Genomic DNA, 18,234 nt, shown 5'->3' with positions numbered 1-18,234 from the left:
TGTCAGGGCATCCTGGAACAGGTCTGTGGGTCAGAATATGCTGACTTCTTATTCTGTAAAGATTTAAGAACTGCTGGAGGGAACACACCTCTTATGGCTACTCCCCACAAAGCCCTGTTCTTTGCATGTTTAAGGGTTATCTCTTGAGCCTGTAATCTGTCACATCATTATACTTGTGCAATATTTACTTACTTATGCCCCAGTCTACTGGGTTCCTGGAGGGTAAGCCCCGCTCATCCTATTATCTGTCCTTTACTCCTTTCCTCTAATCATAGCGAAGTCCCAATCTGCACCTTCCCTCCCCAAGTTTCCAGATCCCCAGCCTCTCCGCTCATTCGCAGCCCTGGGGCATCGGGGTAGAGGGTGGGCCCTACTGCATGATTGCTTCTAATAAAACAACTATAAACTAAAAAGAGCAGCCAAAACAATGAGTTGCGAGCTGAGAATATGGAAAAAAGCAAACAATTAGTTCTGACTTGGATGAAATATCTTCCTGACTTATCAATAATCCACTAGAAACTGCATCCTCATCACAACAGAAAAATTTCAGTATGAAAGAAAATAAGCCCTAACTTTTTAAAGTTAGTTTAAAAATGTTTTACAAGTATAAAATTTATTTATTTATTTATTTTGGTTTTTTTAACATCTTTATTGTAGTATAATTGCTTTACAATATTTTAAAATATTATAATCTTAAAACATACTTGCATGAAACTCTTGGACCTCAGAATGGAACATGTAGGGGAATAAAACCTTTTGAAATTAAAAATTATGTTCAGCGGAAACATACTTTTAAACCAATATGGGTTTTAATAACTAAATAGTAAAACATTTTCCTTAACAACAAAATCAAAGGTGATTATATTTATTTTAATATTGCTATATAAATATGAGAATGTTAATTGATACTTGCCTAGGTCAAATATTCCAGTTGCATTAACAAACATATACAAAACAAACATAAATTTATAGCGAATGTCAAATTTCCCCGTGATTATCTCCTCCATCATGAATTTCATAGCCTTGAAACTGCCTTTTTTTGTTTGCTTTTGTTTATTTTGCTTTATAGTCTTAAAGTATTTAGGCAGGAAAGAGAGAAACAGAACTGAGAAATATTTCAATTTTGACTAAATAAGAGTCTGGTTAGTTGTAATCGCTTTTGAATACTTCTCATAGGAGAAAACACACTGTGACACGGTGACCTGCCACTCCACAATGGTTGGAGAGGTGAAGCCATTTCTTGATGGCAGTACATACCCAATGGCTCATTCTCTATAAAAAAGTGTAAGGAAAGACTAGATGGTTCATCTGAAAGGCAGGTTGCTCTCATCTGTACAAATTAACTTATTTTCTTGATGCTAGAACATCCATCAGAAAAATTTTACTTTGTGTTAAACAGGGATAAGTTCTGACATTGGAACATAGCCAATGTTTTCCACCTTTCTCTTCTTTTCCCTACCCATGAAACTCTCTGCCTAATTAAAATACTTTGAAAGGTACTTTTCATCTAATACTGTTAATAACAATAATGGTCTTGGATTTTTAAAACAATGGCTGCTTTGGTCTACTTCAGTTTTGGTGAAGCCATTTTTAAAAATCAAATATATGATATAAAGTTTCAATGAAGCATTAGGATCGAATGACACTGGAATTTCTCATACATTTACTGAATGCCTTCTAGGTTCAAAGTTCTGTGTTGCATACAGATATATATCCCAGTTTCTGAGTATCTTTGAATCATGATCCTTCAGCAACTGGTTAGGAAAAATACTACCAGATCAGAGTAAGGAATTCTTAACTTGGGGAGGGATTTGGAGGAGCGGGGGAGGTGTACCAGCAGATTCAGTTCAAAAATTCATTGCTCTGGGTTTCAACAGCTTTCCTCCAAGTCTACATTTTAATGGGGTGTGTGGAAAAAGGATTGGTTCAGGCATCCTTTATCATCTACCCAGACCATGATTTGAGAATTTTAGGAGCCAATAGCTTAAACTATATTAAAATAATCCAAAAGCTTTAAAAATGGTCACAGCAAACGCTGTCCTGAACTTAAACCTTGGTGGTGATAACATGAGAGTTCAAAAATGCAATTTTTTGTTCTTTTGGGGGCAGCGACTAGGAAAGGTCAGCTTGCAGAGCACCTCCAAGAGTCTGGTGTCATGTGCCTGCTCTCCTGCCACGTGGCAGTTCTCCTAACACTTTCATGATCTGAATTTTGTCTTAACATTCTAAAAGCATAATCGCTAAGAATAATACAAGCATGGCAGGTTAATTTCTCCCTCCACAAATTCTGGTTGCATAATTTAACATACAAACAATTTGAGGAAGAGATTATTATCTCTTTACATTTTGAAAAGCTCTTCCTGATACGGTTTAAAATACGCGATTGAAACTCTGCATTTTCTTGAGTATTCAATATGTTTCTTGGATTTTTTTCCTAACTGCAAGAAGAGGATAAATAAAACCACTCAGTTCTTAAGCACAGCAAACATGAATCAAATAGCTTTTACTCCATATCTATAAAAGGCAATGCCACCATCATAAGTTTCTCAATATTTCCTGTCGCCTTTAAGCATGTTCATTATTAATCTCAATGTATTTTAATAGCATACATATGCCCTTGGGGCTTACTGTCATCTTTTTTGTCCCCAAATCTTTTAAAAATCTTAGCCTCTACATGACTTTAAGCATGTTTTTAAACAAGTTTTATGAAAACCTCTTTTTGTACTCCATAGTGACAGAGCCCCTCTGAATCTGGGAGAAGGAAATCACATTCCAGTCGCATTGTCAGCCCGAGGGGCATAAGCTCCAAAGCTCTAGTTCCTAGAGCTGTAAATCCATTGTGTTGCAGGTTATAAATAAGGAAATTGGCCCGTGACAGCTACGGTTTGGAAGCATTAACATTTTTGTGTGCAACTCTCATTTTTAATCTTTTCAGTTATTTCCCTTAGTAAAACTTAGCCACCAAAATGACTTCCTGTATCACTGACCCATATGCCATCATTAAAAGAAAGAAATTCCAACCAACCATGACAAAGGTTGCAGTCAGCATTTAAGACAAAATGGACTCTTACAGATTCAGCCAAAGGTAGCTCTCTCCGCCCTGCATCTCCTTCCACCCTGCCTCCCCCTACCTTCTCCGTCCATTTGAGCAAGGGACCTCTCTTTGCATTAAGAATGCGTGATGTGTGCTTTTTAGTGGCTGCATTTTAAGTTTGGTCTTCTCAACCATGAAAACACAGTTAGAAATTGTTCTCGGAGCTAAACCACTCAACATCTTGGCACTTGGTTGTTTTTAACTTTTCAACAATAGGCACTGTTCACTCCCCTCCATCTCAGTTCTTTATTCAGTGATCAGGCAGTACACTGATGAAAGGCTAGTCACGGCTGCCCCCATGGTATCAGTGCGGTGGCATGTGATGATTCACATGGGGTGTGTTTGATCCGAGAAAGCCCAGTCTCTGCTTATTCTTCCTTTGTTCTGTCATCTGGGGGAAAAGAGAGAATGCGTTGAGCTGATTTTCTCACTCATTCTCAGTGCTGGTGGGACACACAATGCTGGGTGAATATTTCCCAAGCACCTATAGTCTGTCCAGCATCACAGAAAATATATTTATCAAAAAGGAGAAAATATTTTTTAAAGTGAATTTCCCTAGGCAGAGAAACAGAGCAAACCACTCCCTGTGGTTAAGAAAGAGGAACTGTGGTTCTTTTAAAGCAGCCCTTGCTTGTAACACACACATAATCATCGCCATCACCTTAGTCATTTTAAAACCTACCACGGTTACTTTTGATATTATTTTTACTAATGCTAACAATTTTACACGACAAAGGGGTTGATTGTAGTGTTGAAATGACAGGTACTAATGACGATCTGCCTTTCTGATGAATTTAGTAATGGTTATGATGGCAGAAAATACGATTTTTCTAGGGCTCCCCTGGTGGCGCAGTGGTTGGGGGGTCTGCCTGCCGGTGCGGGAGACGTGGGTTCGTGCCCCGGTCCGGGAGGATCCCACGTGCCGCGGAGCGGCTGGGCCCGTGAGCCATGGCCGCTGGGCCTGCGCGTCCGGAGCTTGTGCTCCGCAACGGGAGAGGCCACAACAGTGAGAGGCCCGCGCACCACTGAAGAAAAAAAAAAAAAAAAAGAATACGATTTTCTATAAAAAAGTCCAAAGAGGTCCTTGTCTTTCGGCAACTGCTCCTTCCTTCCCCGTTCGGTAGAAGTGTCACACAAGATGGGGAGGTGTGATAAGCAGAAGTAGCCTCTGCTTGTAGAGATTTGGTTCTTACAACACAACGTGGGGTGTTTTTTTTATGGGAATTTACAGTCCATCGTGGATAACAATCTTGCGCCCAGGAGTCTCCAGCCACCCCTTCCTCACAGTGGTGAACAATTTCACATGCCCCGCCCCCCCAGCTCCATCTGCCGAGCGCACCCACCTGCTCCTTGAGCTCCGCCAGCTGACCCGACAGCTGTCTGACCAGACTCATGGTCGATTCCAACTTCTCCTGCAGGTTCCGAATCTCATTTTGTTCACTGTCACCTTCATTGCTAACAAGGGACATAGCTCGCATCCGAGGAAACCAGTCCAAATTCTTCTCCTAAAAACAAATACATGTGCAGGAACAAGGGAATAAATATAGAAGAGTGCCTGAAGTTCTGTAAAGAATGTTTATAAGTGTTCATTATTACTAACATTTAAATCAAAGTTTCTTAGCACCCAAAGCAAAAGGTACTCTTTCTGGCCAGGGGCGGGGAGAGGTTGAGGGTGGGAATTAAATATTGCAACAAACTTCGTAGGGGCTCCCAGGGAGGTCCCGGATAAAGTATTTAGAGCAGCGCCCTGAACGCTGTGGGCGATCAGTGAATCTTGATGAATGATGATGTAGGGTCTGGAGATGCTAAAAGAAATGTTTCAGTTCCAGCCACCCATGCTGGTTTACCTCCCACTTCCCCAAGACAGGCTCCCAGCTCTGCTCAGGGAAGAGGGAAGTGGAAGGTCATGGCCCTAGGTTACCCTGTCTGCTCTCTTTGGAAACATTTTATTACAGTGGGAGGGAGGTTTTAGAGTTAGACTTCCCCAGAGGGCAATAGCTGGTGCCACTTCTGTTTTTCCAGGCTGACTGAGTGTAGGGGTGTGAGTGCATACGTGTGTGTGTGTGTGTGTGTGTGTGTCCCCTCCATCGTGGTAAAGACAGATGGTTAACGAGATACCCACCTCTCTTGAAAACTCTCCCTGATTGCCTACCATCACAGAATCACTGTGAATGACTTATACGCCGTCTTTCAATCCTCAAAAGAGCTTGCAAGGTAAATCATTGTCCCATTTTACAGACGAGGAATCAAGCAGCCCCAGCAGTTTAATTACCCTCATCACAAGCTAGAAAATGGCAGAGTCAGGATTTGAAGGCAGGTGAGCCTTTCCACCACTGATTGGATATGTCAGTCTGTATCTCTACCTATTTCTCTAAGTCACCTTCTCCCAATATCCCTAGCAGTGACCTTCCTGCTTCAGATTCTTCCCACTCCAGAAAAGTCCACTGCAGTGGCTACAAAGACGTCTGCCTAGCTGACCCCTAGAACAAGAGTCCGCAGAGTACATTCCTCCCCTAAGAGGAAAGGGGAAAGACCCAACCTATGTATCTCTGGACTTCTGCCTAAACCTCATCTGGCCCTTGGATTGGTTTTTTTCTTTTTTTTTCGTAGTTGTTAGCCAGAGAATAACGCGTTCTTTACAGTCCCCTACCCCCAATAGCAGTGAAAAGGGCTGATAAAGGATAGGATAAAACATATTAAAGACATTTAAGCTGCATTTAAATAGCTGTAGCCAATTAGCATTTCAAAGGAGAATGGTAACTTATGCGGAAGTGCAGAGTGACAGCCAGATTCATTCATTCAATCAATCCTTCAATATCTATTGCCAGGTATTTAGAGATGAAAATCAGGTAAGACAAAATGTCTGCTCTCAAGGAGCTTGTGGCTTAGGAAAGCCCTCCACAAAAAGTGAACTGGGCACTCTGCATATCAAAATCCCCTGGGGTTGCTTGTTAAAATAGCAGATTTCAACCCCACTGTCTCTTACGAAATTAGAACCTCTTAGGGGACCTGCATGATTCCTATGTGCACTAAAGTTTAAGAACTCTGATCTGTGGAGACATAGAAGATAAATGGTAACTGCTTGGGTAGTGGCAGGGTAGGGGAATGGAGTGAAGAGGAAAGATCTGAAATGGCTGGCATGAGAAATGGGAAGAGGAAGCCAAATAGGGGCCCATTAATTGCTTGCAGGGGCGGAGTGGGAGACCGTGCCTTTTTTTGTTTTTTTTTTTGCGGTACGCGGGCCTCTCACTGTTGTGGCCTCTCCCATTGCGGAGCAAAGGCTCCAGACGCACGGGCTTAGCGGCCATGGCTCACGGGCTCAGCCGCTCTACGGCATGTGGGATCTTCCCGGACCGGGGCATGAATCCGTGTCCCCTGCATCGGCAGGCGGGCTCTCAACCGCTGCGCCACCAGGGAAGCCCGGGAGCCCGTGCCTTGTAATGACTCCAGCAAAGACCACTGTTCACCAACAGCCCAAGTGGGTGTGGAGTTGAGGCAGAGAGTTGGACTGATACAAGATGGTGTGTCCCCTGGAATGGGCCTCAGAAAGACAAAGGTATCAGGAAGCTAGGAATGTCAGCAGAGCAGTGGCTGGAGTGAGGCACACTAGCGTGTGGACTGGTAGGAGGGATGGAGAAGCACAGACCTGTGCTACACGCTCTGTCAGCACTTAATCCTTTCGACGATCCAGTGGACTCCAGCTCTCTTATCTATTTAGTATTTATATTATCTACCGTATTATCTATATCTGAATTTTACAAATGGAGAAACTGAGGCTGGCAAATAGTTTGGCTGGGATCCCCACCCAGACTTGTCTGCCTCCAGGCCTCCTGGCAAGAAGGGAGACTGTGGACAGAAAGTGGAATCATGTTTAAAATTCTGAAGGCAGCACAACTTCAGGAAATAAAAATTCTAGAGTGAGAGGGCCTGAAATCTGATAAAATACCAGGGAGTTTGGGGAGTTAGTATTTCATGGGTACAGCGTTTTAGTTGGGGAAGATGAAAACTCTCTGGAGATGGACGGTGGTGATGGCTGCAAAACAAGGGGAAGGTACTGATGCCATAAAACTCTACACGTAAAATGGTTAAAATGGTAAAATTTTATGTTTTATGTATATTTTACTACAGATTTTAAAAAATCACAATTTGCAGAGGAGAATCTTTTGGATGAATCATGCATGAAATCCGCAAATTCATCCTGAAGGAGGTCAGTAGAAGGGGTGGATGACACACAGGAGTGACCAGGGGGTATTAAAAGACAGTGATGGAAAGGCTTGAAGAATGGGTTTTCACATGACGGTGAAGATGTGATGATTTCTTGGCGATGGGGAGTTGAGTCAGCTGACCCTCTTCTGGGGCCCTTCGTACTGAGGGGGTAGGAAGATCGGCCGCTGCCACCAGTGGGTTAAAGGACAGGGGACTCCTCTCAGGAGAGCCAAGAAGGCAGCCTTGTAGGAGAGGAGAGTTGGTCTGTATCAGGACAGGGATTCCAGGGAGGCTGATGGAACAGAAGCGTTTGAGAACCTCAGACAGCTGGGCCTGGGGTGAGAAGGTACCAGGAGACATGGTGATGGACCCAAGGTGGGGCTGGAGAAAACATCAGCTTTCAGAAAGTTTCCAAGAGAAAGAGAGACAAAACAGTGTTCTAATGCTTAGCAAAGAGAACATGGGTGAGATGGTGGAATTGCCTCTGAAGAAATGCTCTCGTAGGTGTGGCGGGGCCCAGGTCAGCCCAATCCACGGTCTCTTGCTTTTGAGGAAACAATGGCAGTTCTCAGGGGACCACTGCCCCAGCTGGTTGGGCCACAGGACTCTTTCCTTACACATTCTTTCTTCACTTGTTCCTTTGTTCATCCATTCATTGACTAATTCTTACAGTGTTGACTATGTCTGTGCTAGGCACTGGGAAAACAATAGAGAGCCAAACCCAGTGCAGTTCTTGTGCTGGTGGAATTGACAGTCTAGGTGGAGAGTAAGACTTCAATCAAAGATGATGAAAACAGAGACAAGCCGGGCTTAAGGGCTGGCTAGGAAGGCCACCCAGCTCCACTGTCCTTTCTCCTAGTCCCTAAAAATCATTCTCTCTTCTAACCTTCTTTTGGTTTTTCTCATCTTTCTTCCTTTCACTGCCTGTACCTTTCTCTGTTTTTGTTTGTTTGCCTGGTTCTCAGCCTTTTCTCTCCTAGCTTTATGCTTTTTGTTTCATTCCTCTCTTCCTCTGTATATCAACGGACCATAATCTGAAGCTAAAATATAACGTGTCATTAAGATTTTTTTTTTCAGTATTGAATGCTTTCTGGTTCTTTTTCTTAATTTTTAGGAACCTGACTTGAATGTTTTGCATCTCACTAAAATGGCAAAAAATAAGCAACCTAAATGTATGGTCTTTTGTCCTCTTTTTACAAAAAAAAAAGCCACACTTTTAAAAATAAATGTTCACAACTGATGTTCCTCTAAATTCGTGCAGAAAGTATATTCTTTTCACCAAAATTAACTCAAATAAAGCAGAGTTCTTAGAATAAATGCTGCATGGGCTTGTTCACTGAAAGTTGTTTCCAATGAAATACCCCAAGGTTCCTCTCTCTGCTCCAGTGTCAGAAAGAGCAGCTTCCATGGAAGGCTCGGCCTGAGCCTGGTGAGAAACGAGAGCACCGCACTTTAGACTGAGCCAGAACTGCAGGACAGACACTCAGAACGGCGACTGGTTAACAGGACGCCACTCCCTCACCGCGTCGACTTGTAATGTGTCCATCGTCTAACAAAGCAGTTGGATTTGATTTGTTATTTCTCGGTTACTCACATATGCTACGTACATCTCGTGATCGTGCTCGTGATTAGCAGAGTCCCATGGCGACTCTGGTTAGTCAATAGGACACCATTTCCTTATTTCATCAGGAATGAAAATGTTTAATCACAGGGTAATATAAAGTCAGGGAAGCTGCAGATTAAGTGTTAGATTCTGAGGTTACAGTGTATGATCCTAGCTACTTGGTGATGGGAAATCCAGAGCTTCTCAAGCCTTCTAAAATGCAAAGCCCAGAGATGAAGGGACTGAGAGCATGCCAGCCATAACCCTCTTGCTATCCCTAAATTCTAATAATAATGGGTTTTTCTCGATGACTAGAAGATAGACAGACTTAAGTGTGAAAACCTTTCAAATAGTCCTTTCAACAGTCAGATCAATTTGACTTATGTAATTTTGTAGTTATTCCGTAAACAATTAGGTTGTCAGAGTCAGTTAGAGCTTAGCCGTGCTGTTTTCATATTTGGTTCTTAAATGTGATACCCCATTTGCAGGAAAGAGGCCATGCGATATAAAGGGAAGAGCATTGATCTAGGAGTCAAAACACCTGGGTTCTGGTTTTAGTTCAGCCCAAAACTAGCTATGTGATATAAGGATGGTGGGGAAGCCTTATTCTCTGAGTCCCAGTTTCCTCATCTGTACAACCAGAATGTTACCCTGGGTGGTCTCTATGTCTCTTCCAGCTCATCGTTCTGTAAGCTATGAATTCAAAACTTTACAAACCAAATTGCTGAGACAAGCCCCAAGCTCGCCAAGTGAGCAAACAGAAACATAGCATTTAGGCTAGAAGCAACCTTGAAGCCACATAACCCAAGCTCAGCATATTACAAATGCCCATTCTGAAACCTAGAGAGTTTAGGTTTCCTTGAGGTCTTATAACTGTTTCCCTGCACTTAACTTCCACTTCTGGACAAGTTCTTCCATATGACGTAGTGGAAAAGCTCTTGTATGATCTAGCCCTGCTGATGCTTAATTGGTGACAGGCTTGAGAAAATGTAAAGATTGTACGGATTTCTCTCTGCATCAGAACGAGATTGAAAAGTAGGAGGAGATTGATTTCAGTGAGCCCAACCTTGGAGAAACTGTCTTATGTCATTTTAGCTCCACTAGGTACATATTAAAAGTCACGTGGGATAATTTAGGAGTTTGGGATGAACAGATATACACTACTATATATAAAATAGATAAACAGCAAGGACCTACTGTATAGCACAGGGAACTATATTCAGTATCTTATAACAACCGATAATGGAAAAGAATCTGAAAAAGAATATATGTATACATATATATATATATAACGGAATCACTTTGCTGTACACCTAAAATGTAAATCAACTATACTTCAATAAAAAAAGGTTTAAAAAAAGATTAAAAATAAGTCACCTGCATGTAAGCTAAAGAGAAAGCAAGCACTGTAGTTCTATAACACAGTAATAATCCCATTTTTTGGCTGCCTGACAAGTGTCAGGCACTTTAGTCATGCTATGGCCAATACCCAGAATGATTCCATAAGGTTGAGACTGTTACCATCTCCATTTTACAGATGACAACACTGAGGCAGGAAAAGGACTAGTTACTTGCCAAGGCCACAGAGGGGCTATAAGTGGCTGGGCCAGGCTTTGGCCTCCACTCTGTGCGACGGGAAACCTTGTGCTCCCTTCACTGCACTGGACTATTTCTCCACGTCCAAGGGAGATGTCAATGCTTAGCTTCTGAACTTGCCAGAGAAAACAGAGACTACAGGGAGAATACATTTTATAACTTGAACCCCCTTGATTACTTCTTCTGGGGTATGCTAAAGGTTTATTTACTGAAAATCGGAAATAAATGCTTTAGGTATTGTATCAGAAATGCAGATGCAGATACTGTGCAAATACATTGATCAATGCTTGACATTCACTGCAATTTTGCAGAGTGCTCTAAAAGACTGTTAATGAGGGGTATCACATTGAACATACCATGCATTGTATTGTGTTGTACTGGTATATCCATAAACCATTTAATAGGTATCCTCATTTCTGCTTCTAGACTCTCTATGCTTATAATATGCTGTTACAAGACCACTGGCAAAGGTTTTTCTTGGTTACCATCCTCTTCTAAGCCTTAAGTTTATATTTCATTTTCCATTCTAAAATCATACGCAAAGCCTCCTAGGCCGACGAGTATAACCGTTTCCCCAAAGCCTCATTGTGACCCACTGCATTCCTCTCTTTGCACTTTTGGTTTGAAGATGTCAGCGGAAATGGCTCTCAAAAGGAACACCAGCAATGCTAATACTACCTACTTCCTGGGAGGTCCCTGAAGGAAAGACACAATTCCTGCTTTCCTGGAACTTCAGAACAAGGACAATATCTGGAACAGGGATTCTTTCTGAAGTCAAAGGAATCGTGTTGGTTAACGCGAAGTGCTTCACGTACCCCATCCCAGCCTCTGCTCCATGAAGGAGGGGCATGGCGGGCTTCCCGCCCTCAGACCAGCGTGGCGGCCTTGCTGGCAGGTGAGACATTATCTCAAAAACTTAAGGGAGGGACTTCTCTGGCGGTCCAGTGGTTAAGAATCCGCCTTCCAATGCAGGGGATGCGAATTCAATCCCTGGTCGGGGAGCTAAGATCCCACATGCCGCGGGGCAACTAAGCCTGCGCGCCACAACTACTGGGCCCGCACGTTGCAATGAAGAGCCTGTGTGCTGCAGTTGAAGAAAAAAAGATCCCGCATGCCGCAACTAAGACCCGATGCAGCCAAAAAAAGAAAAAAGAAACTTAAGGGACACCCACAACACTGGCATCTGGGCTTCTAGCTTTGCTCTTGGTGAACACCCGACCTGTATGTGACAAGCATTGCTCAGTTTGGACAACAAAAGGCTGATTCTCACAGGGGTTCGGATGCAGGCCCTGGGTTTTGAGGAAGAAAGGATGAGCTGGAAAACACACTCTTGTGTGACAAACACTGGGGACTGGAGGTGACAGAAAGGATCCAGCTGTGTCCTTTGAAATTAAAACGTTATTCCTGGATTGACAAATAAATGAAAACCTTGGCAACTCATTCTAAAGAAAAGGGAGGGAAGAAGGGCAAATTTTGCTGCATTAGAAAAATAACACGTTCCAGGACTGGAAGATTCATTTGCCAGCCCTCACTTTTTTTTAAAAAAAATGTTTATTTATTTATTTATTATTTATTTATTTATTGGCTGCGTTGGGTCTTAGTTGCAGTGCATGGGATCTTTCGTTGCAGCACGTGGGCTTAGTTGCCCCGGGGCATGCGGGCTTTTAATTCCCTGACCAGGGATCCAACCGGAGTCCCCTGCATTGCAAGACAGATTCTTAACCACTGGACCACCAAGGGAAGTCCCTCAGCCCTTATTAACTGTATCTTCCTTCTGTCTCTCCCTGTTTATTCTGTATCTGTATCTTCCTTCTGCAACTGAGTTCCTGCAAATGCGGTAGGAGTACCATATTTGTGTGGATTGAGAAATTTAAAATGTGTTAGTTATCCAAGGCAAATCTGTATTGAATGCTTTCGTAAAGTAACAAATCCCTTTAAAATGTCATTGTCAAACCTTGAAATATTTTACAAATCTAAGTGCTTGGACATCAAGTTTGCATTATGCATGTGAAAGTAGGTTGAACCCCACAAAGCAGTGTATGAACTTCAAGGATCCTTGGACGGCTGAGCTGATCGCACAAAGGCTGGAGCCTGCCCCTTAGAGGCACCTGACAAATGCTCAAAGAGCAACAGCCCCTGGCATCACTGTGGTGCTCCTGCCTGGCCCCTTTCCACACCCCCACCTCCAGGGCATCGTTGCTGGGAAGGGGGCTGCTGGCTGGGGAGCCCTCCAGGGACAAGGCCTATTTAATCCAGTCACTGCTCCCAAGGGCAGAAAGAAAAATAGGTCCAGCAAAAGTGCCCATGAAGGAGGAAGTGCTGGGATGAGGACGACAGGGTACTGATCTCAGCAGGACCTCAGGCTGGCAGTCAAAAAGTTACAGCTGGGAGGGACTGGACGCTGGTCCAGTTTCACACACAGCACAGCTGTAGGGGAAGTGGCTGCCCTGTTCCCAGCATGGGGCGTGCAGGAGGGCATCACAGCCTGGCAGGCTCAGCTTCTGCAGAGCTGAAAGCCGCCTTCTGTGGCTTCCTCACCTTAGGAGCCAGAGTGAAACAGGTGAGTGTGGACCCCCCTCGGCTGAAGAGAGGATCAAAACAGTTCAACAAACACTTAAACAAGAGTGTCATAATGCTGGAGAGGGTGTGGAGAGAAGGGAACCCTCTTGCACTGTTGGTGGGAATGTAAATTGATAGAGCCACTATGGAGAACAGTATGGAGGTTCCTTAAAAAACTAAAAATAGAACTACCATACGACCCAGCAATCCCACTACTGGGCATATACCCTGAGAAAACCATACTTCAAAAAGAGTCATGTACCACAATGTTCATTGCAGCTCTGTTTACAAGAGCCAGGACATGGAAGCCACCTAAGTGTCCATTGACAGAGAAATGGATAAAGAAGATGTGGCACATATGTACAATGGAATATTACTCCGCCATAAAAAGAAACGAAATTGAGTTATTTGTAGTGAGGTGGATGGACCTAGAGTCTGTCATACAGAGTGAAGTAAGTCAGAAAGAGAAAAACAAATACCGTATGCTAACACATATATATGGAATCTAAAAAAAAAAAAAAAGAAAAGTTCATGAAGAACCTAGGGGCAGGACGGGAATAAAGACGCAGACCTACTAGAGAATGGACTTGAGGACACGGGGAGGGGGGGAAAGGTAAGCTGGGACAAAGTGAGAGAGTAGCATTGACATATATACACTACCAAATGTAAAATAGATAGCTAGTGGGAAGCAGCCGCACAGCACAGGGAGATCAGCTCGGTGCTTCGTGACCACCTAGAGGGGTGGGATAGGGAGGGTGGGAGGGAGACGCAAGAGGGAGGGGATATGGGGATATATGTATACGTATAGCTGATTCACTTTGTAATACAGCAGAAACTAACACGACATTGTAAAGCAATTATACTCCGATAAAGATGTTAAAAAAAAAGTGTTGGGCTCTGGAGTTTCAGACTCATGGGTCGAGATTTCTGTCCTTCAACATTTCCAGACTGGCGTGGGAGCTGGTGCTGGTCAAGTCAGAGATTAATGTGGACCTCGGCCTCCTGCAATGGGCAAGAGGCACTGCATGCATGAGGCCAATGGAAAAGTCATTGCCTGAGTGCGGTCTGCGTGCCGGATGGGGGACCCCGGCTATTTGGGGGTTGAGAGAACTGTGATCTTCAAGTCCTACCTATTCCAGCAACCTGAAAATGCGCCGATTTTGAAAAGTAGGGCTCTCAGCAGTGACCTGGAATAGGTGATGCACCCCTGGCGGCGAGCGGCGGCTCTCAGCATGGGCAGCAGGTTGGCCTGTGGGCAGAGACCACAGCCCCGGAGCACCCACCTTGCTTCCTAGCCCTTCCCGCCTTCCCAACCCTCCCTCTTAGCAACACCCTGTATGTCCACGATGGGAGGGCAATGGCTGCACATGGAAGTGAAACTGCTTATAGGTTCTCTTTTGGTCTCTTTTCACCCCTGATGCAGCTAACTGTGTCCCCTGGGTGTCTACACAAAGCATCAGCTACAACAGCAAGTGGAGGGGTTGATCTGCTCCCAGCCCACAGGGCACCCAGGGAGGGAGCTGCACCAAGGAGAGTGGTCCATGGCTGGGGAGATCTAAGAGGATCCGGACCCAAGAGTAGCTTAGGGCTGCTGGGAGCTACAGTCCTCTTGTCAATAACTAGCAGGATTGCTAGGCTGGTAACCAGGAACACTAAGGGGCAGAAGGTCTCTGGCTGTGGCAGCAGCTGTGACATGGGGTTGCTGGAGGCTATGGACCCCACCTTGAGCACCGACCAGGTTGGGGAATCACTAAGAGAGGAAGGGAGTGGAGGCCCGCAGCCAAAGATGCTTTGAGCCACCAGCCAGCTGATTCAAAGATACACAGCAGCTGCAGAGGCAGGGACCGAAACCCAGTCAAAGGTCTGATGATGTGGTGATGGGAGGCTTGTCTGCCACCTGGCTGTGAGAGATCAAGGAACCAAAGGGCCTGCCTGACATTCTCCCAGATCCCTATTGCCGTTTTTCCTGGAGAAGTGATAAGTGGGAAGCACTCTGACCACAAAGGGAAAATAAATAAGTAAAGCTTGTGTAACAGAGGAGATTGTCGGGAACGCCAGGCAGCTCCAGGGCCTCCTTAGAGCCAGTCATTTCCCTTCCTGTTTATGGTTTTCTTTTCCTGTCAGTTCATAACTCTACTTAATCTATATTTTTATTCTTGGGGCTCTAACCCTTTCTTAATCTTATTATTTGTTAATTCCCATATTTACTCTCCTAAGTCTCTCTCTTGGCCTCTTTATCAAAGAACATAAATATTTATTTTCTTCTGCAAATAATCTCAAGTATGAGCATTTGCAAGTCTCATTGGGATAGGAAAAAACTGGAGATTTCTTCGTGGTGAGATTGGGGCAAAGTATTTTGAACAGAGTATTGAATACTCAAGTGGGCATCTGTCCAACTTCTGGCTGCCTAAGCCCTGATGCCCTCCTGTGCTTGAGGAAACTGCCACTGGGGGTCGTGTGGAAGGCTGGGTCCATCGTCCTGCTGAGGAAGCTGAAAAGTCTGTCCTCTCTGTGGTAGTCAGAGCGCAGTCACTTGACCTTAGAGTGGCCCACCAGTTGCTCCTGCTTGAGATTTTGACATGGAACAAGGGCTACCAAGAAGCAGAATTCTTTTTGTTCACAGTGATTGAGACAGTGACCTCTGGTTGTGGTGATGCCACTGGTGCCAGGGCCGGCTTCCAGGACACAGCAGCAGAGGCAGTGGCACCTTCCCTCCAGCCAGCCTTGGCCCCAGGTGGGACTTTCTGGCCAGCTAGCTCACTTTGCTTGGATTCTGCCCAGCTGGGCCTGGTTGTCACTTTCCTCTTAATTCTGAGCATCCCTTCCACAAATTCCTTTTCCCCCTAAGATAGCCAGGTTAGTTGCTGTTGTTTAAAGACTCCCCGACTGGGGCTTCCCTGGTGGCCCAGTGGTTGGGAGTCCGCCTGCCGATGCAGGGGACACAGGTTCGTGCCTCGGTCCGGGAAGATCCCACATGCCGTGGAGCGGTTGGGCCCGTGAGCCATGGCTGCTGAGCCTGCGTGTCCGGAGCCTGTGCTCCGCAACAGGAGAGGCGGCGATAGTGAGAGGCCCGTGCACCGCAAAAAAAAAAAAAAAAAAAAAAAAGACTCCCCGACTGGTGCAAGTGTCAAGGGGCTAAAGAGACCAGGTGCTAATTTAACACTGGCCTATTTTGTCCAGCACAAAGGTGATAAAACTTTAAACTAGAATGACTAAGGTCCTTATCTAAGTCATACACAGCTAACTAATGATCTAAGTCATACAGCTAACTAATTATTATATAACAATCATATTTAATACTATAATAATTATGGGATAATTATGACCATACCATAAATCAAATATCACAATCATATCATATCATGTCATACATGATTAATATTATTAATTAATTATGGGGTCATCAATTACACAGAGGAGAAATCTGTGAGCTGTTTAGTTTATAAGCCCTTTAGAGGGGAGGATTTCTTTCTGACTTCTTCTCGCCTCTTCCATTTCTATGTCGTTGGCACTTGACACATATCGTTGGTAAAATGGAGGGATGCTTAGGAGTTGTTATATACGGTAAACATGGTAACCTGAGCTTTTCAAGGAGACATATCATTACCATGAACAACTCCCCTTTCTTTCTTTTTTTTTTTTTGGTACGCGGGCCTCTCACTGTTGTGGCTGCTCCTATTGCGGAGCACAGGCTCCGGACGCTCAGGCTCAGCGGCCATGGCTCACGGGCCCAGCCGCTCCGCGGCATGTGGGATCTTCCCGGACCGGGGCACGAACCCGCATTCCCTGCATCGGCAGGCGGACTCCCAACCACTGCGCCACCAGGGAAGCTCCCCCTTCTTTTTGTTCTTTACTAATCTGAAGCAAAAAGACCTCCTTCCTTTCTTTCTTCAAGTATATGTAATGAACACCTATTATGTAGTCGATACTGTTCCAAGCTCTGGCTAAAGCAGTGAACAGCTCAGAAAGGGTCCTTGCTCTTACAGAGCTTACAGTCTAACAGAAGGTGAAGGAAGAGCAGGGAGACGATAACAAATGACAATAAATGAAATAATTTCAGATAAGCCTACATACTCTGAAGAAAACGGTGGTTTGAAACATTGTCTTTGGAGGAGAGGGGGCTACTGTAGATTGAATAGGCCATACAGGTTACTCTGAGGAGGTGATGCCTGGTTGATGAGAAGGAAATAGCTCTGCACTGAAGTGATGGGACAGAGCTTCAGGCAGAGGGAACAGTCAGGCAAAGGCCCCAAGGCTCGGAGTGAGGTTGGCATATTTGAAGAACAGAAAGGAGGTTGAACTGGAGTGTGGTACTAAGTGAGAGACAGAGAGTGGTAGGAGATGAGGTACCAGAAGCAGACCCAGTTATGGGGAGGACTGGAAGCAGTGGGGGCCAAGGAGGGTTCTGGCCCCCAGTGGAGGAATGGCTATTCCTGGTTTACAGCAAATGCATACACACATGTACACATAAAAATAAAATGAAACAGAACACTTTGGCTGCTGCATGAAGAACAGACATAGTAGACTCCCATTTGGAGACCACCATCTCCAGGTGGGCATTCATGGGGACTTTGGCAAGGGTGGCAGGAGTGGGACACAGGGTGTGCTGTCACAATAATGTCAGCCCCGGGGGGCTTTGAAGTCAGCAAATAAATGTTTGGAAATGCATAGTTGACAGACCACACCTTTTCCTGGAGGATAAGATTGCATTCACAATTGCATGATTAATGTGAACAGATAGACTGGATAATTGATCCCCTAAATGGATTATTGGGGCAGAACTCCACAGCTGTTCTCCCACAGAAGAGAGCTGGTTTGTGCCACTGTGTTCCACCTCTGAGTTCAGTGACACCACATTGGCAGCCTGAAATCAGCCACGGTGGGAATATTTACACCATGGAAATAGGCAATACGACCATCAGGGCTTTCTCGTTACCGCCAGAACTGGTTGTTAAACATTAGCACACCACTGGAGAATGTCCCTTTCTAACAGAGATGGAGGAAGCCTTAAAGATGCTTTAAATTTAACCACTAACCCCTGAGTCACAAATCAGAAGATCATTGGCAGAACCAGGATGACAATGGAGGACTCCTGATACATCAAAGACATCCCTGACCTTAAAAGTCTCTTGACCCTAGAAGGTGTCACCAACTGAATTGTTACTATACGGGGTTC

The 18,234-nt window shown here is 44.6% G+C and overlaps 1 protein-coding gene across 4 annotated transcripts in view; it reads right to left on the bottom strand.

Annotated features, from left to right (window-relative positions):
• Positions 1-849: 849 nt before the first annotated feature.
• Positions 850-18,234, bottom strand: part of ITPR2 (inositol 1,4,5-trisphosphate receptor type 2) — a 533,856-nt gene continuing 516,471 nt past the window's right edge. For all 4 annotated transcript variants that reach the window (XR_012324486.1, XM_019936326.3, XM_033866983.2 and 1 more), the window contains 2 exons: positions 4,438-4,599; positions 850-3,485 (listed from right to left, as the gene is read on the bottom strand). Coding sequence is in view for 3 of the 4 variants with exons in the window: in XM_019936326.3 (XP_019791885.2) it covers positions 3,399-3,485; positions 4,438-4,599 (249 nt within the window). In the remaining variant the exon portion in view is untranslated. The remainder of the gene's footprint in view (positions 3,486-4,437; positions 4,600-18,234) is intronic.

Source organism: Tursiops truncatus, chromosome 11 (assembly GCF_011762595.2).
Source record: "Tursiops truncatus isolate mTurTru1 chromosome 11, mTurTru1.mat.Y, whole genome shotgun sequence".
Lineage (NCBI taxonomy): Eukaryota > Metazoa > Chordata > Mammalia > Artiodactyla > Delphinidae > Tursiops > Tursiops truncatus.
This window is presented reverse-complemented; position numbering and strand designations above follow the sequence as displayed.